This window comes from Rhea americana, unplaced genomic scaffold, assembly GCF_003343005.1.
Source record: "Rhea americana isolate MKP2758 unplaced genomic scaffold, rheAme1 scaffold_104, whole genome shotgun sequence".
Classification (NCBI taxonomy): Eukaryota; Metazoa; Chordata; class Aves; order Rheiformes; family Rheidae; genus Rhea; species Rhea americana.
The window spans coordinates 177,388-202,755 of record NW_028185084.1 but is presented as its reverse complement, the minus strand read 5'-3'; the positions used below and the strand labels follow the sequence as shown (position 1 = coordinate 202,755).

At 43.9% G+C, this 25,368-nt stretch overlaps 1 protein-coding gene across 2 annotated transcripts in view; it reads right to left on the bottom strand.

Moving 5' to 3' along the window:
• SUFU (SUFU negative regulator of hedgehog signaling) overlaps nucleotides 1-25,368 on the bottom strand; it is a 92,107-nt gene that overhangs the window by 36,481 nt on the left and 30,258 nt on the right. Inside the window, exons 3-6 of one of the 2 annotated variants that reach the window (XM_085307558.1) lie at nucleotides 9,787-9,929; nucleotides 7,292-7,377; nucleotides 5,164-5,236; nucleotides 362-518 (exon numbers count right to left, since the gene is read on the bottom strand). In XM_085307558.1, the coding sequence (XP_085163684.1) occupies nucleotides 362-518; nucleotides 5,164-5,236; nucleotides 7,292-7,377; nucleotides 9,787-9,929 (459 nt within the window). The remainder of the gene's footprint in view (nucleotides 1-361; nucleotides 519-5,163; nucleotides 5,237-7,291; nucleotides 7,378-9,786; nucleotides 9,930-25,368) is intronic. The other variant, XM_085307566.1, reaches the window with a different exon arrangement.

Below are 25,368 nucleotides of genomic sequence, written 5' to 3'. Positions count from 1 at the left end.
CAACTTGACGCTCAGGAAGTGACAATGTTAAAAAGGAAATATGACCTGGGAAAATGCAGTTGCTATACCTTGCAGGTACTTAAGGTCCTAGTTTCACCAGGGCTCAGTTTAACTTTAGAGATTTAGATTGGAATAGCCTAAAAACTGGAAGGTAAGTTCAGACAAAACAATGCAAAGATCTCTCTCAACTCCTCCCATCTTCCTCGAAGAGGCCATACCAAAATTAATTCCATCCTCCTGAGATACACTGAGCCTTCCCATAAATGTGGTGTTTGTTACGCATCCCACAGTGATTCACGACTCAGCCCACTGCCCAGACCCATCAGAAAGCGGGCCCAAGGACCAGTGCAGGACTTCTCACCTTTYCCGGACAGCCGCCGTGGCTGGGTTCCAATGCAAATGCTCCTGCTGTCTTCGTCATCCTCTGGGGGCCGGCTGAGATCATCCCAGGCACACTTGGCACTCACGCCGCTCAAGTTTGAGCCATCTGTCTCAATTCCTTTGTCGACTCTCTCCTGCTTGAAAATATGCAAAACCCCAAGACTTTTTTGGGTGCGGCTTGGATGTGAGCTGAAAGCCCTCTGGCTCTAGGGCACCATCAGCTCAGCTGCCTTCAGCAGCCCTTACACATCCTTCCTCGGCTGCTGTTACCACTCTCTGCCTCCCCATCCTGATCGGCCTGCTAAGGGTGGTTGCACAATGAGGGGAATTAGGGAGGTGACCTGAACTGGACCAAATCTTTTTTTGTAGTAGGTTGGTTTAAATTCTTACCCCATCCCAACTGCTTCACTGCGTGGTCATTGCTGGCACAAAACAGGGAAAGACAGAGGTGGAAATGAGTGGCCGGGTGCATGCAGGGCTGCTTTTTTCAGTGTCAGCTCCAGTTTATAGCAACTTGAAGCATTTATGATACTACAGTGTATACTCCTCTATGAAGCACAGCTTGACAGTCTACCTGTTTTATGTCAGTGATAAACTCTTGAATAACTAGATTTAAGATCCCTTTCCAAGCTTACTGAGGAGTCCCAGAATAAAAATAGTCCACAGAAGGCTCAATGTTCACAAGAGTTCATTGTTTGCAAACTGACCAGATAACTACTGCTTTTTAATACACTGGTGTGTTCAGTCGAGTACAAAGGTGCAAGGGAGACTCAAGATCTGTGTGCACATAAAGCTTTTGCTCAGCTTTGTTGCCAAATACACAAATTCCATCCCTTGCGAGTTGGGATTTCCAAGCATGTAACCACTGTTTGAGTCTAGGAACATGTTGCACACAAACAGCATGCAGCTGGATATTCTTAGACACAAGGCATTTTTTCAAGGACACATGCATCTGCTACCAGCAAGACTCTGCCTTAAGCTACAGGCAAAACCTCCAAGGACTCCTACCTGCTAACAGGAACAGGCATTAGTCTGAATTTCCACCTATTTCCCACAAGGGGGTAATGTTGAGCTGGACAAACCTAGAGCTGAGTTGCAGAGGGGAAGGGCTGCTCTTAATGCTTTACCTCTCAGCTGGCACTGAACAAATCAGGCTCATTTCCCCCCCCTTCAAAAGGGGTGTCACTTCTAATACCAATCAGCAGCACTAGCAAGATCTCCATCTCACTATATACATCTGGCTCACTTCAAAACATGTGATAACTTCCGCAGCACGCAAGACAGGCTTTGAAGATTTGAGGGAAGAGCAGAGCAGTTCTCTGCGTGCTACACACAACAGGAGCAGATCTCACTCATTATTCCTACCCTCYGGTTTGACCTTGCCACTGAAGTCAAGAGACCGTGGGAGCATTCAGTGCTGTTCCCTAAGAAGCAGTTTCCATACTAAAATCCACATACACTCCTCCCCCTGCCCAGCTGAATACGCCGTACCCTATACAGAGCATTGCCTGTTCTTGTGACCATTCGAGAGAGGATTTGAGCAGCCCCAAGATAAGCACGAGGACGTGGGGTGTGGTTGCACAGCAGTTTAAGCTGATCTAATTCACAGTGGCTGCAGTCCCACCCTCCYCCATGTGCTCCTACCCCTTTTCCTAAGCCATTTTTTTCCCAGCTGCAGCAGCTCCCTGAASTGTCTCCCTGGCCCAAGGCATCATGCAGAAGCCTGCAGCTAAGGGCAGGACCAGAACAATCCTGGCTTAGACAGATTTAGGCAGCTAAGAAACTGTCTTCCTTCTGCTTCTTTCCCTGGAAGAAGGCTACCACTTGCCAGCATCTCCCTCCAGTGTCATGGAAAACTGGCTTCTGGGAAAGAGTAAYGGGAGAACCTGAGAAATAACAAATCTGCAGTAATTTTCTCTTGTTATATCCTAAATATAAAATGAGCTCTTGCACCCAGAAATAGAAGTTGTGGGGAAAAAAAATGCATCCGATCCTACATATATAAATGATGCTCAGGGAGCTCGCACGATGCTCTGTGAGGACCGAAATCAGCTGGTGCAAGGACAGGGAGCTTTGRCTTGTTAGCATGGTTATTTTTCGTTCCACTGACTAGGGATGCACAGGAGAGCCAAACTTGCCCTTAAGGAGGTAGAGGAAGAGCCCTGAGGCCTCCAGCAGGACACAGGCTCTCCTGGGAAGCGCTTCTCCCCGAGCATAGCCAGGGGCCCCGCTCACACAGTTAGCACCCCTGGAGAGGACACAGAAGCTAAGGGAAAGGCTCTGCAGCTCATCTGCATCTCAGCTGGTTTGCAGAGCACTTCCTTAGGGGAAGAAGTGCTGCTCCGTTGGCGTCTCTTGGAGATCAAGGGGAAACTGATGGAAATGAGCTGGCCTAAGGCAGCCTAATTTGCATGCCTGTTTTATAACATTTGCAAGTGTTGATGCTAAAGGAGGGAAGAAAAAAAACTCAGTTGGGGTGATGCACAGTGTTACCCCATCTTCGGCCAGTTAAGATATGCCTGGGCCAAGGGGTTCTTCCTCCTCCCTGAAAGGCCGCCTGAGAAGGAGGCTGGAGGAGCTCAGGGCAAAGGAGGTTCTGCTTTTTCCTTCCTCAAAGAAAGGATGTTTCTATCCCCATTTTCCTCTCAGCATGTGGGAGAGATGCTCTGAGGCTCTAAGTCATTGATCCCTTTCTAAATGAGCCAGAGCACTGCAGCGTGACCCACAGAGCAGCAACCACAACTCAGGAAATTCAAATCAGCTTTATTCTTTTCTGAGATATCTGCTAAGACACAAGCAAAGCGCTGAGAATCAGTGCAGAGCTAGGGCCCAACAGGGACTGTTTGACAGTACTGCCAGGGAAATCTGAATAGCCTGCGGGGAAGCCTGGCTGAACAGAAACCAGCCAGTGTTGCCACAGCGTTAATTGCTGACATCCTGGGATGACATCTTAGTTGGGACCCCATTCGCAGCGACTTCGGACAGAAAGTACAGCCGCTGCTGCCAGGGCTGGGTTTAGGCCTCAACCAATTCCCACAAGAAACAAAGCAGTCTCAAAACAAGCTCTGCCCGCTTCCCAGGCGGGCAGCGTGCGCGCTGGCTCCCGGGAAAGTTCTCCATTTCCTCTCCCTTCTCCCTCCCTCGCCTCCGCTTATCCTCTAGCGATGGCTTTCAGCTCTGGGGCACCAAGTAACACCCCGAAGAAAACGCCGAGTGAAAGCCACTTCATCCTTCGGCCGCTGATTCAGAGCAGCAGGCCCGACCCAGGCTGGCACAACCTTGTTCCTGGCACTTTGCAGAGGCTCCTCCTGGGACTCAGGACCACAGAAGAAGTTTCTGCCCCGGGTCTCCCTCACAGCCCGCCTTCAGTGGCGGCGTGGCAGAAAGGAGTATACACATACCTGCACATACTCACTGCGAGAAGGGCAAGAGGGAACAGAAACATGTTTTCAACGTGAGGAAGCCCGGAAAGACCACAGACAGCAGCTTTCAGTGGCAGGACACACTAGTGAGGGAGAAGTACTTTCCTATTTGCCTTAACTTGCCTTGGCTGACTCAGATTCCAGTAAGCTGAGCTACTTTTCATTTACAGTAAATCGAAGAAAAGCTTGTTATCATTAGGAATCATCAGTGTGTACAGAACAGACAAACACCCTCCAGGAGGGAAGAGGGCACGCAGGCAAAATTTTCAAGAGTCTGAAAATTAAAAAAAAAAGAAAACCTTCCCATTGTATTAGCATCCATGTTGTGGGACATCTGTGGAATTTTTTTTTCTCTCTCAGATTGGGGTTATTTTAGATGAATGAATTCCTAAAAGCAGTAAAAGTAGAATTTGGCTTTATTCTTAAGCTTTCAAAACAAAAAATGTGAGGCAACTAAGGCTAATCAGATACAGACACACAAGCCATCAGCAAATACAATAGCTTGTAAAACGTGAACACACGCACATGCCCTCCCTGGCTAAGCCATAAGTTCTCTGCTAAAGGAAAATTCTCAGTGATTCATTGAAACAAGGTCAGCATGACACTGGATTTGCTTGGGACCCATCTACATTAGCATCAAACCTCTGCTGAAGGGATGCAGAACTGTCTGTCAAATAAATAAATCAGCCATAGGCCACAGGACGCTAACCTTCCTGCACCTCCATACAGGTCCTATTCTTGTCTTTTAACTTTAGAAATTAATTTGAACTCTGAAGCAGAAGGTTTAATATATCATCCTGAATGTATTATTAATGATAACTGTATGACACACTCTTGGCTTCCCATTCTCTTCCAGATTAAACTAACTACTAGGCCTCAAGTGACTTCCTAGAGGAATAAGTTACAATGTCGTATCTGTGAAAAAATATTACTTTAGCAGGCTTTGAATTTTCTGCATATCTCCTTATATTTGCATATAAAATGAAGAAGGAAGTTCCTGATCTATCTTGTCTAAATCACGTACAATTCTATATGCTTACATCTTTTTTCTCCTCTTTCCTTTCCAAAACAAGCAACCCAAATCTTACTAATTTGTCTCACATATGGCACTGCTCTTTTGGTCCTCCTTCTCTACATTTTTTCCTAGAGCTGTCATATGCCTAGGCTTGAACATGTGCACACCTGAACATTAGAACCACCTCAGAGGGCAAAAGGAGTCTTAAAACAGCTCTGGGATAATTGTAAATGTTGGGAAGATCACAGTACATCTGCAGGAAATAATAGAGCAGCATTAATACCATTAAACCAATTTCTCCTGTCTACTACAGAAGACCTGACATTTTATTAACTAAAGACATACTTGCAGATGTGGGTCAATCTCAAATATTGTCTCTCCTCTTCGCATATCTGTTATTAACCAGGGGCCGCCAGCTCTACAAAGAAAGAAAAGTAATGAACCAAACAGGGACTTTAGCTAGTACTCTTCACATGGAGTCTCCAGGGTGGACTTGTACTTGGAAGAGGCACAAAACCATTAAAAAAAAGCCTAGAAGCCCCTTCACACTGCATATATATCCCATTTATCCTTTACACTTTTACATAATGAAAACCTGACTTACCTGCCTAGCATCTGTCACCACCAATCTTGCAACACGATCAAGATTAACTTAGGCTATCCCCTGCGCGGACTCTCTTACCCATACAAGACTGAACTGCATTTTATTCTTGGTAGGTAACTCCGAATTGGGACAGAGAAGTCCAGCACAACGTGGGCCTAGGAAAGGCAAGCAAGGCCAGGGGCCAAGATTTACCACCTCTATTACACATCTAAGGATGTAGCAGGGTCCCAGTGGGACTTTGCTTTTTGCCGAGATCAGCCGTCATGTTCAGTACCATAAAAAGCTTATTGCTGTGATTAATATCCTCACAATAGATGTTTTGCCTGGTTGGTACTTAATGGCTGCATACTCAGGTGGTTCAGGAAAATCTGTTTTCATTAGCAATAAAAGTTGGAAGGGTCAAGATGTTTCCTAACAAAGGTGATAGAAAACATTACTAAAAAGATAAACTATCTGCGGACTTTAATTTAGGTCACGATGCACACAGACTGCAGAAATCAGTTTTAGAGGGTGTTTTTCCATTTGAAATAAAAACTGAACTCATCTGGAATTGCCATTAAAATTTCACTTTAATATTATACTTTGTTATTGCAGTCAAAAGCCCCTTCCTCTGGCCTTATCTGTTATAGTCTCTTAAAGCACTTGCAGTCAGAGCACTGAGAGTTAATATTCTATAGCTCCTCAGATGCATTGATAGCCACTCTTTTTTCACATCATCTTGGAAGCTGTTAATTGTTAACTGCAAAGGTGCCACTTGCTTCAGCTCTTCACCTGGGACACAAGAGACTTTCACCCTGATGCCACATCATCATCAGTAGTTTGCAGCATATTTGGGCTTCATTTTATCCTTGGAAAGATGTTTGTACCCACAGCACAAAAGCAGTACTTTCCCCAAAACAAAATAGGAGAACAGAATGAGGAAGGTAGCATGTTTGCACAGACGTCAGAGGAACCAGGGGCTTGCAGGCAGCATTTATTGCCTTGAGGTCCCAGAAACAAAGTTTGCAGCTGCACAGATTCTCTCTTCTCTAGGGCATCCTTATGAACTATCTGCACTTGTGCCTTAGAGGGGAAAGATTCAGAAGAAATTTAAGAAGTTCAAGAAAACCAGAAGCAAAGGCTGGACGAAAAGTCAAAACTGAAATAAAAGTCCATTGTGGGACTAGAGAGTGGGCTATGGTGCCCAGGAGCACATACTCAAAAACACTTTATTTAAAATCTTCCAAGCTACTATCATACTGCAATAACCTCCTCTAAATATGAAAGGAAAACATTTAAACAAAACATCTGCAAGTTAAGAAAAAAAAAAGTTTAGCTGCAATCTGGCAGCAAATAATGCATCAACATATCACACAGCATTTTAAATCTATCTCCTCCTTGATCCAGCATTATAACGGAGAAATAATAGTGGACATCACTAGCATGAACACTGCTCCTCTCATTGAGTTTGCCGTGATTTTCTCACTTTCAGACAATATCCAAGCTTTACTAGGCATTGTAAGTCAGACCTTCTACCTTCCTTATTTTGGACTACACAGAGAGGACAACCAGTAACAGTTATCCTGATTCTTCCAGGAAGAATCAATGAGAAAATGCTGCATGCACAAGAGGAAGGAAATTAAGCTTTCAAGAGGTCATTCTGTTCTACCCAGAACACGTTGACTTTCACAAGCATTAACTTGCCATTTAAGTGTCTGTACATGAGAAAACAGTTGCAATCAATTCCCATTTCCAGCTAGAGCAGAAGATTAAGTTTCATGAACAAGTTAAATACTATTAATAAAAAAAAAAAAACAAAAACCAAAACAATTTAATTGTTTATTCTCAGAACACTCTTCTATATGGGGCTGTACAAACTGATACACTTACACAGGCACAGTCCGAAGCAGTTCCAAGATCCCTTGTCCATTCCACTGCTGAGYGGCATGCAGCTCCTCAGTGCAAACCCCAACAATCTGGAATAATAATTTAAAAAGAGATACTAAATAGTATGGGAACAGTGCAAGAACCATAGAGAAAACATGCCATGTACTCCTACATCAAACTGGAGATACAGGGAAACGCTGTTTATTTAAACCAACTACATCAGAATGGAGCTTGAGACAACGGAGAGATTCTGCAGCTCCTTATGCCCTCTGCTGAAATCATGTAAGGTGTCCTAGCCATGTAACACTTGGATCTTGCGTGCAGCATGTGGATTTAGATATGAAAAGGGCCTGGCGAAAAAATCAGAGTTTACCAGAGATCCACTAGCCTGTTCTTGCACTTCAATTTAGTCAACACAAGAAAGACTAAGGCAGCGCATGTCAGGGTCTGAGCGCACGCTCTGTCAGCCGATTGCTAGGAGCAAATGCAACACTACATCAGCAATTTCAATTAGGCAAAGGACCGACTGCCACAAAGGAATGGTTTGGTGCTCATAAATCCCTGACCAGCTCAGTTTGCTGACTGGTTAAATCTTATTCAGCACCATAGAGTTGCTCACACATCGCATAATCCACTCTTCACTGTAGACAATTGCAGACTTCTCGCTCCGCGCACGAGGCAGAATGTGTTTGCCTTTCAGGGTGGGAACTGCCACACTGAGCAATACCAGATGTCCCTCTCACAGCAGCCGAGATCAGCCACCTAAAGCGAAGGGGCAGGACACTCTCTAGTTGATAGAGAAAGGCAGTTCCTTCCTGATCCACCAACTGCTGGCTTATGCCTTGAAGCACAATGATTCACCCCTTGGGATAAGAAATTATTTTTTATTTTCTCTCTTGAGACCCTAGGTCTTTTGCAACAATACTGAATTTTTGGTCAAAATTTGTTCAGCTAGTGCTTTATCAGAAAAGAGGAAAACTGGAAACTAAACTCTGAAGAGCAGTAAGCAGAAGTGCTTGGTGTGCCTTTGCTACAAGACTGTATCTGCACTGATCGAGATCTGTGTGGAAAACTATCAACGTCAGCATGCGCCTAGTCCTGCACACCCTGCCTCCTGCCCCTCGCAGAGTGCTCTTACTCAGGACCCAGCCCTTGAATCTGCACTTCACCCCCACCCATCCGCCAGGGCTCCTCAGCAAACAGCCTCAATCACCCTCGCTTCAGCACACCCCTCCCTGGGCCTTTACTCACTAACTACACGCAAACAGCAAGACTCCAAACAGGAAATTACTTTGTGTTCATTCCTTTCTTTTTGCAATCATTGATCCTCGTAAGTCAAAATAAATCCATAACAACGAGCATCAAACAAAGGGGAAAAAATAAGTCAACGTATGTGCTGTGAAGACGATGAGAGGCCAAGAGCCTCAGGATGCAACAAGCTGACTGACCTTCAATCTGGAACAGCTGTGCACTAAAGAAGGGATGGGGACTACTGCAGCACCCACCAGGGCCAGCCAGGAATCACCCTGCTTAGCTTTGCTTTCTCTCTCTGCTTCCAGACCCCACAACTCACCTTCTACTGATTTACCCACATCCACCTCTTTCCTGTTGATAAAACACAGGCTTTTGGGCACACCAGAAGATTCAGAAAAGCCTCTGTCCCTGCACAGCAGTTGTTTTGTGCAGGTCTGTGATAACAGCACTTCCCCTCCCTCCTGCTCATAAACACTTGTTGCAACCAGAGCCACAGACAAATGGGAGTAACTTGAAGCTTAAATTGTAAAATACAGATAGTTGCATCTTCCCACACTAAAGAAGTTTTTTCATGGGGCAGGGAGAAATAAGCAGTTGGCCTAAACATCTCCAGATGTGGGGTTAACAGGCAAGGGATTTTTTAAAATATTTCTTTTGCAAAGCAAACCTGAACCTTTCTTAAACTGTAGATCAATATAGGCAAATTCACTTAGCCTCTAAAGAATCCTTATGTCAATGCTACAAGCTATAGTTCAGCCATTAAAGGATGTAAAAGTAAGTCTTAAGTTCTCTCTTCCTGGACCTCAAACCAGTGGATCAATTATTAATGTTGCCATAGCATGAATTTGAATTTAGCTCTGAATAATCTTTTAATAAGTGTTTCCCTGAGCCTTTTCCCCATGTTGGTTTTTGAAATTTCAGAGCAGTAATATGCAACATTCAACTCTAGGTCTGTGTTAAGGTGTCAAGCATCTCTCCATCAGATGAGCTTCTATCATGAGAATTAGGTGCACTGTGGCTCATTACAGGTAAAAATCCTTACTGAACATCACCAAAGGAATGACTCAAGGAGGAGATCCTTTGTGATCTAGTCAAAGCAGAAAGAAAAGTGGAGAACAGGGGAATAAGCATTTGACAGCAAGTTCTGAAAGACCATGTTATTTATCAAAACTAAATAAAACATAATGTCAGTTCCATTCCATAAGGAAGAGGTGACCATCAGAGCCACTGCTACTGTGCTGTACCTGTAGGAAAGTAACAACTCCAAAAGGAGTTTGCACTGGCTGCATCTGTGGGTCTTCTGTCAACAACATATGCTGGATTCTAGATTCACTGTTGTCCAAAGGGCTGTGCCACGATACATGGTCACCACTACAGAAGGTGTTTTCTGCAAGGAGGAAAATAAGAAATATTTAGTGATTAAAACATGCCAGAAGCTGGAAGGATATACCAGGGACTGGCTCAGGATTCAAATTCCTTCTGTAAGCATCTGCTCTTGGCCACTGTCAGACAATGACTTCTGGTCAGGCCCCAGGCAGTCACTTGTTGCTATTCAAAGCAGCTGCATCTGGTCAGCTCTCCTGAATCTCAGGCAGCAGGAGCACCCAGTCCTGCAGCAGGAAAGGCATCTCGTTGAGGCATCTGAATTCAAGCACCAAATTTAAAACTGCCCGATCTTGAGTCACAGTCCTGTAGCAAAAACAACATGTGTCCTGGTTTGACAGGTTAATCCCAACTCGGGAATATAAACAAATAAAATTAATATTATTATACTAATTTATTATYATCTTCATTTTGTGTAAGGGCAAAGACCTTTTATACTGGCTGCCTACTGAACAGCTGTTCATACTTAATTTGCAACTCTGATTCGCCACAGAGAAAATGCAAATTAAACACAAATACTACTCTTATATCTAAYAGATATCCGCAGTTTGCTGCCCAACTTGTAACAGTTGGCAGACTCTAAGTCAGAGTCCCTTTCTCTTCCAATTATCTGGCAGTCCTGGTACAGAATTATAATTAATACACTCCTTCTTTCCCAAACAATGAGAAAACCAGTAGGCTATATAAATTTCACTCTATATCAGAACAGACTGTACCAAAACAAACAAGCYGAAATTATTCTTCCTTCTTCATGACCATAAGAATTTTTCTTCTCCTCCTCCCCTGCTTAGAAAGGCAAAGAAAACAGATACAGTCCCACACTCTGAAGCTGGTGCCCACCAGAAGGCGCACCAGAACCCATTTATATGTGGCTGTCTTGTCACAAGAAAGGGTAAATGCTTGTTTTCTGAACAAATTAGAGGTGAAACAACCAACCATGAGCATTTTCTCTCCAAATAAAGCTGGGCCCACATATAAACAGTTCCAAGAGCACATGTACAAAAATGCTGCCCATTTGATTGCCTCACCCTTGGACTTGTGTTTGTCCCATKCTGAACAGAGTTTTTATAGTACAAATAAAAAGCCTAGAAACCACATTCTGCCCTCTAACACACGTGTGGTGCCCCAGGGATGAACTGGGCACTTGAGACTGGGATATCTCATGTGACACACAGCAGGAACTATTCAGAGATAGTGTGCTGCCCAGTTTGGGTTCTCTGCCTCTCAGCTATGAGCAGATATATTCCTAGCTTTTCACCCAACCTTCCCAGCTACCTTCCAAAKACATCTGTAAATAGGACATCTCTTAGGCAAGTGTCCATGGTGCTCATGTGAGAGTCCCTGAATCGGGCATGGCAGCTTCTGCAGCAGCAAAAGAGAACTAGCATTTGCCAGCAGTTGCAGCTTTATCCCCAATCATGCTAAACAACAACAGAACCCGGGAAACGGGTGCTTGCACCGTGACAGCTCCGTGCAAGTACTCTTGGCCAGCGGCAAGGGCAGGAGCAGCGAATGAGCCGCCAGTGGCAGACAGCTAAGCTAACCAAAGTTATCTTGCAGCTCCTGTCGTTAAAAACGCTCACAGATCATCACACTGATGGCTAATTCCTGGTTACATGTCCATGAGTTTAATTCAGGGTGTCACGGGCAACTCGCAGTTTCTCCACCAGGTGTCCCCATTGCTGTTTATTTGAACATTTATACATATTTTTGCAGACGTATTTTTTGGAGAGCTCATCTGATAAAGGAAAAATTAAAATAAACCCCCAATACCATMAGCAACTTGGAAGAACAAGGCGTGGAGTAGAAGTGTTGTGATAAGGAAGGGAATGTTTTCCTTAGTTAGTACTAGGAAAGAGAGAAAGCAGCAAATGCAAGCTGCTTAGAAAGAGTTTACCRTTATGTACAATAAATTACACGCTTTCAACTCTGGGACTGAAAGGAGTGGTTCAGCACATACTTCTTGCACTCTTTAAGTGAGGTCTATAGGCAGATATAAATAAAAAATTTGATTTAAAAGTTTTCTTGCATCAAAATTAGATTAAAGAAATAAACTACATTTACAATTTTGCAAGAGATCTTGCTGATATTTTCCAGGTTAACCAAAATGTGGCCAATAAAAAAAAAAAAATGATAAAAGCTTCTCAGTCACAGTTTTCAAGAATGAAACAAAGCCACAAAGAGCTTATTCTTGGGTCCTGTCTTTATACCACAACATTTTGCCCATCAAATGCTCACACAATTCTATGCTGATCGATCGCTGCATTTCACTGCTGGTGCTGCTTCTCCTGGGAAATCCCAGCCCGTTTAGAGCAGGTTTTCAAATGCAAATCTCTCTGCTGGAAACCCACCTGTTTATGTCTATGTGAACACTTAGAAAATCTCCCTCTCTCTTGCATGTACACGAACACCACAAAATTCACACTGACTGCTCAATTAAATCACAAAAAAAACATTGTGCTAGTAACATGAAGCCCAATTAAAATCCGTAAGAGTGCAGGAAATTTAGAAGGCCTAAAACTCAGCTTGCTGCATTGTAACCCATATAGAATATAAGCTCAGCTCTCGTATAGTTGCAGTATTGAGAACAAGCTGAATTACAGGAGTTGCAGTCACAGAAGCTAAGAAATTACAGGAACAAAGCAGGACTAGATAATGACTTACACCAGCCTCATGCTAAAAACAGTGGTGAGCATCCTCCCTGCCTACCTTTCATTGTCTTATTTTCAAAAGAMGRCAATCAAAATCTTTCTAAGCTTTTAAACTTAAAACAATATTTTTACCTAAGAATCYTGAAGTTTGCATAAATTTTTCCAAAAAGAAAGTTAGTTAACTACATTTTGGGCTTTCACGAATGTCRAATCGGGACACACAACATCCAGATAAATCCTCTAAGTCATCTCACAGATGGGGAAAAGTCTCGTGTTTTTTGCCCCTTCTCTATCATTGTCAATGCTCTCAATAACACACAGTAAACCTTCCTTTCATCCACAAACACTTACTGTGCACTAGCATTTTCATATATATTCCCATAAAAACAAGAGAAAAGCAGGCACTGGATAAYATGCACTTATTCCAGGTAGGCTAGAAGCCCAAATGTCTTACAAGTGACGTGCTTCAGTCAATTGTGCCTCTAAGAACTGGCCTAAAGACGGCTAGTTTGGTTCCCCATTCCTCTGATAGAGCATGAACAAACCGGAGCAAGCAGTGCGGCATCTCCAGTTCGTTTCTGGATCTCTGTTTTGCAATGCTATGAACCAAGCACGGAGCCCGGACCTTCAGTGATCTGGATGACAACCTTGGCCTCTAAACAATGTCCATCATTTTATAGCCATCCCTTTGAGAACACATTCTGATCCCTACTGYCATGAGAACTGTATGCAAGCACCTGGAACTTACATATGGAAACTTGCAAATACAGACATTAAAATAACTATTAATATACACACAAAAGAAATGTTTTATGCAAAAATAAAAGGTTACACAAGGAAGTCTGTGTCCATGGGTCGCTGACAGGGTCTAACAGGACTTACCTGTACAAGTTCACCTGTATCCCAAAGCCATTTCTAGTTTTAGGCCAAAACATCTCTTTCAGATTAGCACAGAACATTCCTTGGCAAATTATCTTGGTTAGCAAACCTGGAATTCCACTGCTTCAGCAACAAAGCTGGTTCTGCAAGGATCCCATCACAATGTTGATGCTGTTTCGAGGCCTTACAGATTTGGGGACAGCCTCCAAGCTATCCCAGTCCATTTACAGCAATCATTGACCCTATACCTTTCACTCTTACAAGCTCTGCCAAAACAACTCTTAACCAGTTGAAATGCTATAGGGATTAGAACTATGTGGCATTTGTTTTTCCCTAGTTTGGATTTAATCTCCTCTGTACAAAAACCAAGCACAAAAGACTACAAAAGTCCTTTTGCATCTTATCTCTTAACAAGAAAAAATACCTTCAAGTCCAGAATCTAGCCAAAAGTGAGGATGCTCTCAGTAACAGCTGTGAAAAATCATGAGCTGTTATTGAACCAACACCTTCGCTACCAGTACAGGAAGGCAATTACCACGAGCACAAAATACAGGACTAAGGTGAACTTACTCTTGCCTCTTCGAACTTCTGTGTTTACTATGACTGCACAGCAAAGCCAAAAAGAGCTGTGACATGTCGAAGGAAATCATGTTAYATAGCAGGATGAGTCTGATATATTCTTGTAGTAATAGCAATTCTCATATGTTCATTTTTATGATCCTTTAAAGAACAGAGTCTCTCTGAAAGCCCTACCACTCTATCAGATTKGTTTGACATTGGACAACAGGTTCAAGTACCATTAGCACAGTACAGTCTTCTAGCCAGAAGAATACTATGACCGCGTAAGGTTTGTTTCCTTAGATAACCACAGCAAAAACAATACTCAATCACAAAAAAAAGTTACCTGGGCATCACCAGGGAATTGTCAAATCCCTAGGAGAGAGGACACAGAGCACAGAAATGATGTGGTRAACCACAGGCAGAATTAAATAGCAAAGTAACTAAAAGAGAATATGCTAAAAAAAATGAAATCCAARTGATTTTAGTGAATGAATAAATTGACAAGTCATCAGGAGCAAGCTGTATGTTACAGCATACAAACTGAAYCACAGTTGTACACTTTTGCCCCATAAATAAATCCAAGGTAGTTGCATATTCCCTCCATGAAAGGGAGAGTTAAGCTGCCTCAAGATTAGTGCATACCCTTCAGCAGTTACCACGGGAGCCGTGGATGCGTTATAATTGTACAAGCTTTTTTACAGCAACTTCTTGGACATTCGCATCCTTCCTGCTTTGCAGGTGCATTAATAGGACTTAAGTCTAGTGCAACAAGGAGTTTCAGCCTCAGGAATTTTAAACTGGTTCTACTTCTGCAAGTTTGTGTTTTAACAAAAACTACCAAATATATATTTTTTCAGCTGGGGAATGCTGATTCCATAAAATCAAACTACCTTATAGAAAGGTATTGATTTCATAAAAAATTCAACAGGGAAATCATTAAAACATTCAATTTCAAACTTATTATTTGATTTCATAATTTGTAACAGCAAACCTGAAGCTTCTCTGCAGCTCTACAGAAAAGTCTCTAAATTTCCCACAGACCAGCTCTTGTACCATCCTATTATGCGAAAGCAGCATCTATAAGACCGTTATACCAGGCTACTCTGTAAAGCTTCCTATATTCTGAGATCTTTAAAATGTCATTACCCATTTTCTTTTATAGCCCACATAAAGCAGGTAAGGTTCTTTCATACAGCAATGGTCATAATTCAGTTGAGCAATTTCTCTTAACTTTACTATCCAATTGCTTTATAATGAGAACTGGGGAAATAACTGGGGAATCATTGCACTGCGGGCTAGTAAATTTTATTTGTGTAGTGCYGTTCATGTATTTTCTTAGAGTGCATTCCTCCCAGCTTTAACTTGACTAAATACACCTGTCTCAAGAAACAATCCCAAGCTATATTCTTGCCCTCAAGATGTTTTATAAACAGTTTAATGCATGCAACTGATGCTCTAAAGGCACTGGCTACCTCTAYGAGATCACTTCAGGTTTATTTCTCACAGTGTTTTCAATGTCTTTTTTAAACTCAACATTCCCACAATGTTAGGATCTTGCTAGGAACCCTTTCTCTCTTGAATAACTACAGCGAACAAGTAGTCCTGGGAACTAACTGAGATCCCTCCAAAGGATGGCCTCCAGGTCAGGAACATTTCCCATTAGTTTGCTATCTGTCACCCAGAGGAGATAGAAGATAGCAGTTTAGGCATCAGAGAGTCAAATACCTGTGCACATACATAGGGGAAAATATGAAGGGGAAAAAAAAAAAGGAGCTGATGCTGTTCTACGAGGAAGGAGACAGTGAGGGGACRTGAAACAATCTCCTGCCCATGCATGACCTGGCACAAAGTCCTCAAATCGAGTCTGACTCCTGAGACAGTTGAGATCTGTCAAACCAATGCATCACCCTGGTTCAACCAAAGGTCAGAAACTTTCTCCTTCTGACTTGGTCACACTAAACAGTTCTTAAGAGTGATTAAAAAAAAAAAAAGAAGAATTGTAGGAATCAGTCATTCCTCTGTATTGCTTCTAAGACATCTCCTCTTTCAAAATGCCAATTAAAAGCTGAAAAGAAAGGGTTAAATTGTCCTCAAYAGTTAATCTGTTTGCATTTGCACTGCAAAGTCAGTTTGATAACCCATCTGGATACTGTATTACTGGTTCTGAGGTAGTACTGCAGAGAGTGGGACAAGTCTTAAGTACATTAACTACCAAGTGTGCCTGATCTTGGGAAAACAGCTGCTCTGCTACATTCATATCCTTCAAAGGCAAATGTCTSCGTTCCTCTTTTGTTTCTGTGGCAAGTCAGGCCATCATTACACAGTCACTTTATTCCAGGACATGTGCAAAATGCTGCACAGAGAGACAATCCTGCTTGTGCCTCTGCGACAACAGCCACGACCTGGATCACTGCTCTGCAAYCAGTACACTTACTCAGCTATGCTAGCACAAGGCTTGCCACTTCTCTCCCGACTTGGGCTTAAAAATATAYATCTAATAAACCTGCAAGAGTGTGTGGCACTGGGGATGCTGGCAAGCAAACGAGATGACTGCARCTCTCACATCAGCCAGGCTTGTGCTATCCGCACCACTCGGCGGCCTGAAGGCTCGTGCTCCTTCGAGCAGCGAGGTTGTCTCTTGGATCCGGTTGTGAAAGCTCCGCTAAACCATGGGCAGCAAGTCACTGACTTCAGCCAGCGTAGCTCAGAAAAACTGTGTATTTAAAGGAAAAGCAACGGAGGATTTTGGCCCCAAGACTTAGGGGTGCAGAACTGTTAAAAAGGTCCCCAATGAGTCCCACAATGATGCAGCCAGAAGTTTAAATTGAACGCAGCTTATCATACACTTGCAGAAATAATGTCACTGATTGCATTGCTATTATCCATGCACAGGGCRCATGATATGTTTATATAATAAACATATCATCTCCAACACATTTTTAATATTCTGCCTTTGTTAACAAAGAGAAAAGGTAATCTGGCGGTCTGTAACAGATGTAGATTTGTTGCTGTGTTTCTGTAGCATTTTGCAGTTTGAACAGCTAGAATTAATTGAGATACACTAAGGGCAGATGCAGAGTCTAATACTGAAATGTATTAGCTATATTTTTCACAAGAATTACTTAGTATATTTCTAACTAGCTTAATAAGGGATATAACGGCACCTGCAACAATGTAGCTTTAACRAACTGATACAGAAGTTAAACATGAAAATTGTGTCCAAATATCTCAAATTAATACTGTTACTGCAAGTCATTATGCAGATGCATATTTAAAAAACATGGTATAAAGAATAAGATCTCATTCAGACTCCTTTGCCAGTCACATTAAATTAMGATAATCTAGGGATAATCAAATTAACACTAAATTCAGTATGTCAGCCTGGTTGCCTACCCTTCAAAGAACCACACRCACGTGGTGGTAAGGGGGGAAAAACAATCATGATATAATCTGTGGAGCCTGCTGGCAATGCTAATTTATAATTTCATTCTCAGCTTGAGTTGAACGCATTTTAAGGACAACATTCACCAGAAATTAGAAGCCGAGTCATGATATATTTGCATGACATTAAAAAAATGCATTTTCTCCATGTTTTTCTTATGCAGTTCATTTTTGCMGTCCCTTATCTCCTGTCTGGGAAACAGGAACTGACCTAGCCCAGGCTCTCTAAAGAGGTGCAAATTTCCAGAGGGCATCCCATGGCGCTGCTGCCTGTTGTAGGCATGCAGCATAGACACGATGCCTTAGGAAGAATTAAATCCCTAGAGTACAATTAAACAATAGCTCCGCTGCAGGGATTCAAATTGGGCTTTTAGAAACAAGGGGCCCAGACAAAATGTTCTTATCAAAAAAAAAAAAAAAAAAAAAAAAAAAAAAAAAAAAAGAAAGAAAAGAAAAAGTGAAAAAACAGATTATTGGTACTGTAAGGAATGCTGAACCTCTATGTTTTGAAGAGCAAGTTCCTGAAAACAGAAGCGTGATACAGAATTGTATTTTCAACCTGGTGCTCTCCTTCAAAAAAAAAAATTCATTACTGCACAGCTCCACACTTTAAGTCTGGAATTTTAATGATTTGCCCCAAAGAGCCCCATTAGTTCATGCAAAGATATATAATCTTATTTGATCATTAAAGTCTATTGGACTGAAAGCCAGATGAAGGGGTCAAAAATGGAGCCTACTGTACTTTCCCAGGGCACTTTCACCAGCAGAACAAGCAGGATTCCTCACCTCTCTGTACTGTTAAAAATTGTCATTCAATCCTACTGACAGTGGGATGGTGGAAAGAGTGTCTCATCGTACTGCAGCTTCCACTGATGGAGTTACAAATACTGGCTTTCGTACTGCAGCTTCCACTGATGGAGTTACAAATACTGGCTTTCGTACTGTAAGTAGATCCTAGGCACCTGGGTGCCTTATGCAATATCGGAGAAGGTAAATCTTGCAGTATTTTAGTAGAAAATCGAACGCTAAAATGCTATCGTACAAAAACTAGTTTGGTCTGGGGCCTCCTTTACCTCTTCTGTTTTCAAGGATGTTTCATTCTATCCCTTGTGCGTCTGGGTTTTTGAGCTTGCTCYTTCTCCCTGCCCATTTCTACGCGCGCATACAATTTCCATTACTGCAGCCTCCGAGAATTTCGCACGCAGGCTCCCAGCGAGCGACTCCGGTGCCCAGGGCATGCTTCCACCCTCTTGGAGCTGTGGGCCCCCTGTCCTCTCCCTGACTCCTTTCAGCCTCCTCCACCAAACACCTCCTCCCTTGCTTCCCCTCCTCTTCACAACTTCATTCAGCTCCCTGCCTGCCCACCCTTGCTCCTTACAGCCTTCCTCAGCCCCTTCCCGTCCTCGGCCTCCCGCTCGGCAGAGAGGGAAGCTGGCGCATTCAGCAGCCTTGGCACCCCCTCTGCATAAGCTCTGCCTGGGGCAGGCTGTAGCTCTTATGCTGCTTTTGTAATAACAATCTTCTCACCTATCTACTGATTTATCTGCATGAGCARCTACGTACAGGGAGGGAAACCCGGAGGAAGGAAAGAAAAGAAATGGCTTACCTGAYGTATCTGAGCATGGAGGGAAAGAAACTCAACACAGATGTGAGCTGCTGCTTTGTCCCTCTGCAGTGCCACAAAAACTCCGAGCTCTTGCTCTTCCACACCCCGTCACTCAGGCTCATCTCCTCTAGGTGCTGCAGGGCTGGTCTGCTTGCATTTTCCTCCAACAGGCAARCAGGGCAATCTTACCCTACCCCTTCATCGCCCAGTCAAGTAACCACAAGAGAGYAGGAGCGATGCACTTGCYGAATCCAGAGCYTTGKGCCSGTGTCAGAGCCTGAGCCCCACTGAKAACGTCCCCTCYGGGCCATGCTGTTCCCATTTCACTGAGCAGATGCGGTCTGGTGGCATTACTGCAGAGCCACAGCACTTCCAACCTACCAGGCAGCAAGAGCAGCCAAGAGGCACGAGGGCAACGGCCTCCCAGGGCAGAGCTTCTTATGCACCTTACACAGCTGCCCAGCTGTGCTGCCACACGCTCTCTGTATCTGCCACCCTTCAGAGAGAGAGCAAGTGGTTTACAGCTCTCTTCCAAAGCAGGGTATTTATGCCTTCAAGGTTTCAGTAACTGAATAGCTTTAGGATGGAGTGGAGGACCAGAAGCAAGAAAAAAAGGACGTTACACAGAAGGATCTCCTGTCAGATAAGGACTCAACTCAGAACAGCCCCACGTGGCCAGACTGAAGCAATACTTGCCTTTTATTTAAAAATACTAGCTTGTGTTCTGACACATGAAAGCCAGAGCCTTTTATAGTTATTTGAACATTTCACATCTTGCTGCAGATAGAACAAAGACTTGTACCTGCAGCATTTAATAACCTTTTAGGTGTCCTTAATGAGGGAAGAGAAATGCAGCAGGACACAAATATTTTTTTGAACCTCCTGGATCCTTGTGCATAAGCAAATCACTGAACAAGGGTATGTACCTACTGTGGTCACAGGAGCACCACAATACCATGTAGTCAATTGTGATCACCCCTAAATATCTGAGTTCTGCTGAAGAGATTTTAAGGGCCTTGAAAGGGAACCTAAGGCACTATCCCTCCCGTGAAGGATCCAAAGACGATGCACGCAGTTTACTACTCAGCCTCTGCAGCAGAGAAGTCTTGCAAGTTTGACAGAAAGACTGCAAGAAGGTGCACGCGCCAGAACATCGCTTGCRGCATATGCTACTCAACAGAAGGGGCAGAAAAGGGAAGACTGCCTTTGTGAGAAAATATCTATGGAGTTATCACATCATAACTCTTAAGAGAAGTTATCAGGTTACCTTGATGCTAGTTCTGGATCATAATGGAAAGAGCACAGAGGGGTCTTTGAGAAAGAGCACTGCAGCATTATTTTTCCCCTTAGTGGTTGATTATTTTCTCTTAAATTTTCAGGAATTTAAAGCTTGCAGGGGCAAAACTTTTGTTTTGCTTTTGGCAAAGCAGGAGACTGAAGGACAGGAAAGAGGAACTTCATATGCACAGATTCTTGTGTAAAAAATTTAGTTACACATTGAATCCTACCAACCCATTATAGTAATGCAAGAGAAACACACATTAGTCCAAGAACTATATTTGTGGTTCAAATGCAAAATGATCAGCCTGTTTATGAAATACCTTTTGAAAGTAGTTTGAGATGATTCCTTTATGGCTCTCGTTTGAAAAGCAAAAGCAGAAGAGCCCACTTTTTCCACAGGCTCTATGCTGCCTGCAGCTTCTGAACACACTCTCCCAGTTTTTCTTCCCCACCAAGAACAAAACACTTCCCCTGCTGTGCCCATTTGCTGCCTCCTGGCTGAGCAGGCTGCTGCAAAGGATCTTTGCATGTGAGGCTGTCAGAAGATGGTTTGTAATGAGCTCAGCGTACTGCCATACTCCCAGGCAGAGAGCAGAGTGGCTTAGTCAGAAAGCACAGTCTGAGCATCACTTGCTGCATACATCTTCAATAGAAAGTGTAAGAAGGCGGCTACGAAAGTCTGAACCCAACTTCCAGTTCAGTCCACTCTTCTCTGCAGTTTCATCTTACAGCTGGCAGCTCTCAAGGGAGAGACTGGTCCTTCTCACAAGACTGCTTGGTACATGCAGCCTCCAAGCTCTCCTCTGTGCATCCAAAATGACTGCACGCAGGCAGAAAGAGAGGCTGCTCCTGGGACTACAGAACAACTCCTCTGTTTTGGGGCTTTCAACCCCTTAATAGGAAGGGGCAATATTATTCTATGCAGAAACCTTTAACTATCAGAGTGGCTGCTTCCGTTTCCCAGAAAAAAAAAACAAATAGGACAAAGACCTTGTATATAAGATGCCAGAGGACCTCACAGCAGCAGGAGGGGGAGTTTTCTGCCTTCCCCTGAGTTGCTGCCTTTGTCTTGCATTCCTCCTTCAGCACAGGGGACAGAGCCTTTGTCCCAGGCTGCGCGCACCATGTGCAGCTTCTCCCCCACTTCCTTACCCCAGCAGCCAGCGATGCTATTCCTAGCAGGGCCCGCYGGCCCCCTTGCAGGCTCCTGACCATCCTGGGATGCACAAAAGGCTGCCTGCAGGGAGCTCAGCTCCTCYCTGCTTTGGGCAGAAAACTTCAGCAAGATCAAGCCTGATCTTGAACTGCAGCCACTCACGGCAAGCGCCTGCTGGGAGACAGCACTCCAGAGCGCCCAGAGCACAGGGCCTGGTGGCTGTCCYTGTACCACCTGTGCTGTTCCAGCGGCCTTGCACAGAGGTGCAGCACAGAACTCTCCAGGTCTTTCCTTCCTCTTCCAGCAGCAGCCCACGCGCAGCATAAAGGCTGAAACAGTTCGTGCATTTGTAAATGCACCCATATCATTACAAGTGCTGCTGCTCTGTCCTCCCCTGACATTCGGGAGCARCCCCAAAGCACATGGACTGACACAGAGCACAAAGAGAAGGCAGGGGTCTTGTTTTTCTTAAATAAACCAACTTCATGAACTGTATTGAACAGCGGAAAAGCAACAAGCCAAGGTCAGTTTCAAGGCAGCAACGGGACGTGGGTTGACAGAGTTAAAAAGGACAACATCAGCCAAAATCTACCCAATTCAAACTGGGCATCTGATCTGGCTAAAAAMAAGCCTCCTTTTAAGCAATACTCAGGTCCCCTGCTTACTACCTGGTAATACTATGCAATCAGTAGAGCAGTTCAGGGAAGGCAGCTTCCCTTCTTTCTACTGAAATTGTATTTTTTATAAGGAACAAGGACTTTCTGCATCTTTGCTCCTGGCACAAAATCTCTCCATACTTTAATGTCAACTTAGCCTGTGGGGATGGGAAAGGTCAGAGATCTTTTCTCAGCTGAGAGCTAGAAGTTAAGGACAATGGTGACTTCCATGGGGAGGCACAGGAACTACCCAGCTCGATCTGTGAGTCTGGACAAACTGCAGAAGAAAAAAAAGCCCAAACTCCATGAGGCTGGGGAGGTAGAGGAGGAAAGGCTCCCGTTACTCACGTTATACAGTTTGCTGAACACCAACATAAACCACAGGGTACTTTTTGTTTTTTTTTTTCTCCTCCCCCAAGGTGAATGAGATTAAGGGTACCCCTTGGATCCCAGCCGTGCTTTCTACAGCCAAACTGCAGCTTGGGATAAAGCTGGGCAAGCGTAATGTTCAGTTTGGTGCTGACAAAGTAAAAGGTAATGTCACAAGGCAGTGGGTGTTACATCCCTCCACCTAAGTTTCTGCAAAAGGCGCCAGCACCTTCTAACCCTGGCTAGAGGGTTGCAGGGTTTTTCTATCACTGCAGCGTCAGGAGTTTGGCAGAGAGSAGATTCATTCTAGCTCTCTGGTACAGCACAATATCCTAGTGACTTCCAATCAAAGAACAGGGAGATACTACCCACCAGAAAACAGTAAGAGTTAAACCAAACTGTCATTTTCTCCCACTAGCAGTTGAAGAAATGACACTGCTCCCCGGCAACAGACACGACAGACCCCGGCACTAGGCTGCCTCCAGGTTTTGCAAAGGGGCAGCATCTGTCTGTTCTGAACAGAAATAAATTCCAGGTTAATTCACTCAGCCATAGTCTAAGGTTATACAGTTCCATTTACGCTGCCAGAAAGAACGAGAACAGGCATACTGCACGGACGTACCATCTGTATGGCGACTTAACAGTACTGGGCAGCACTCACATCTGTATTTGTCTTACAATTCCCTCAGCTAATTTACCACCAAGATCTGAGCTCATCTGACCTAGATAGGATTCATGCAGATGAAGGAAGGACCACCAGGCACATGCTAGCTCACAGCCTGGGAAGCCTCAGCAGAGCACCTGACCTACCACAAAGCTCCTCTCCAATGATGGATAAGTCTCTTAACTTCCTCTGTGCCTCAATTCCCAGCTACAAAAATGGAGTCAATTGTATTTGCCTGCCTCGCAGGCAAGGCTAAAAGCATTAGACTTTGAGGTTCCCAGAAATCATGGTCAAACACAAATAACATTAAGCTCTGTCTCCTTGTAAAGAAGGAATTGCATTAAGTTCACCTCGAGAATTCAAAAGCACTTCTACATGTTGATCCCTGTGCCAGTCTCACGCCAAGGTCTGCCCTCTTCCTCCTTTCCAAGTAAAGGGGTCCCTGCACAGAAGAAAATGGAGTTGCATACAGTCAGTGTTGCAACATCTTCCCCACAGATTCCTRTTCAGGGGTGGTAAGATCACCTTAATATTAAAAAAAAAAGGGAGGGGGGCACTAGAATTTTAAAGTTTMTTTGAAAAGGGGAAAAGAGTTATAAATAAGCTCTACTGGCCAAGCCCAGATCAGTCACAGAAAAATCAAAACAAATTAGAGAAGAACATTTGATGCCAAGGGCTAAATAGCAAGAAGGCTTCTTCAGACTTGCAAGAGTACTGCTATGCCAGGAAAGCAAAAAAGGTGTTCGGCTGCCCCATGCTTTGACTGCACTCAAAGAAAAACATGTAAAGCAACAGCAGAACACTAACTTTTTCCCTCTGGAAGCTCAGATACACAATCAGGTTATTGTGGCTTAAAAATGCCATTTATTGGCTAGGTTGCAATAACTGTACAGAATCCTAGGCTGAGGCTAATGAGGGGCAAGCTGATGAGTCTTAAACTGCAAAAGTAAAGGTTTACTGTAACCAGCACTGTCTTGTGTTAGTTAATGGGCATAAATACACACATCTCCCAGTGTCAGCAGAGCTGCTACAGCAGGACAAGCCTCACTGGAGGGACCTGTAACATGAGCGTATGGCTTCCTGGGAGGCAGTTTTGGGCAGGGCGATCAGTTTGTGCCAGGGTGCAACTTCAACCCTTGAGCAGCCTGACGAGTAACAGCAATAAGGTAAGAATAAATGTGGTTACAGCTTCAACATTTATTCTGTGCAACCCTGGGACTATTTCAAGAGAATGTGCTTTTATACTCCTAAAAAAAAAAAAAAGTCTCTTCTCAGAGTCACCCTTTCTGTAGATAAAAATATTTTTCCTAAGGTCTCTTCAGCATTGTTTGGCTACTCAACAGCTCTGGAGACAGATGCTCCTTTGGCATTACTGGCAGCAACGCGTAAGCTTTACTTGCGATCCACAGGGAGGAAAAGGGCCAGGCCCATCTGCAACCAGTGCTTTGCTGCAAGCTCCAAGCACGATCACTGAGACATCCTGCAACAGTCTCCTTTGTCAGCTCCCTCACCAATAACTTCTGAGCTTTCAGCCAGCGCTGTGAAAAAAAGTGACAGGTCAGAGCCCCAGAGCCGTGCCGCACAGAGCACGGCCGCAGCACGAGCTCGGTAGCTGTCTGCTGCGCCTGGCACATCAGCCGACCGCTTCGCACACAAAGCGCCAGCTTGTTTTTATCAGCAAGCTCGTAGTTTGGTACCAGCCACAGCACATACTTCCCAGCTGGAAGCTAGGGGACATGACACAGCTGGTTTAGCAGACACAGGAGGGTGGAAAAGCAGGAAATATTGGGGAGGTGAGCTCATAGGCAGCAGTATGGAGAGAAGTGGATTTTTTTGCAGGGGTATGGGACATATAGGGGCTAGGAGATAGACACGTGAAGGACCAGGCTTCATCTGTTCTGCTGCTCACAGATCAGCTTGTTTTATGGGAAAGTTCTAACAGAATTAGGCTAAACCCCAACCAATTTCTCATGGACTACTGAATAACTATTAGATGATGATAGCTTTTGGCCATGACAAACTTGGCTTAAATTGGAACCAGTGACTTAATTTTCCCATACCCCTTTACAGAATTAAGGCATGCCGTCCACTCACTTGGTTGAATCCTATTCACCTAAGGCAAACAACTGACCAGGAGTTTAYTTTACAAACTTCACTGCACTACAGTTCCAATGTTTGT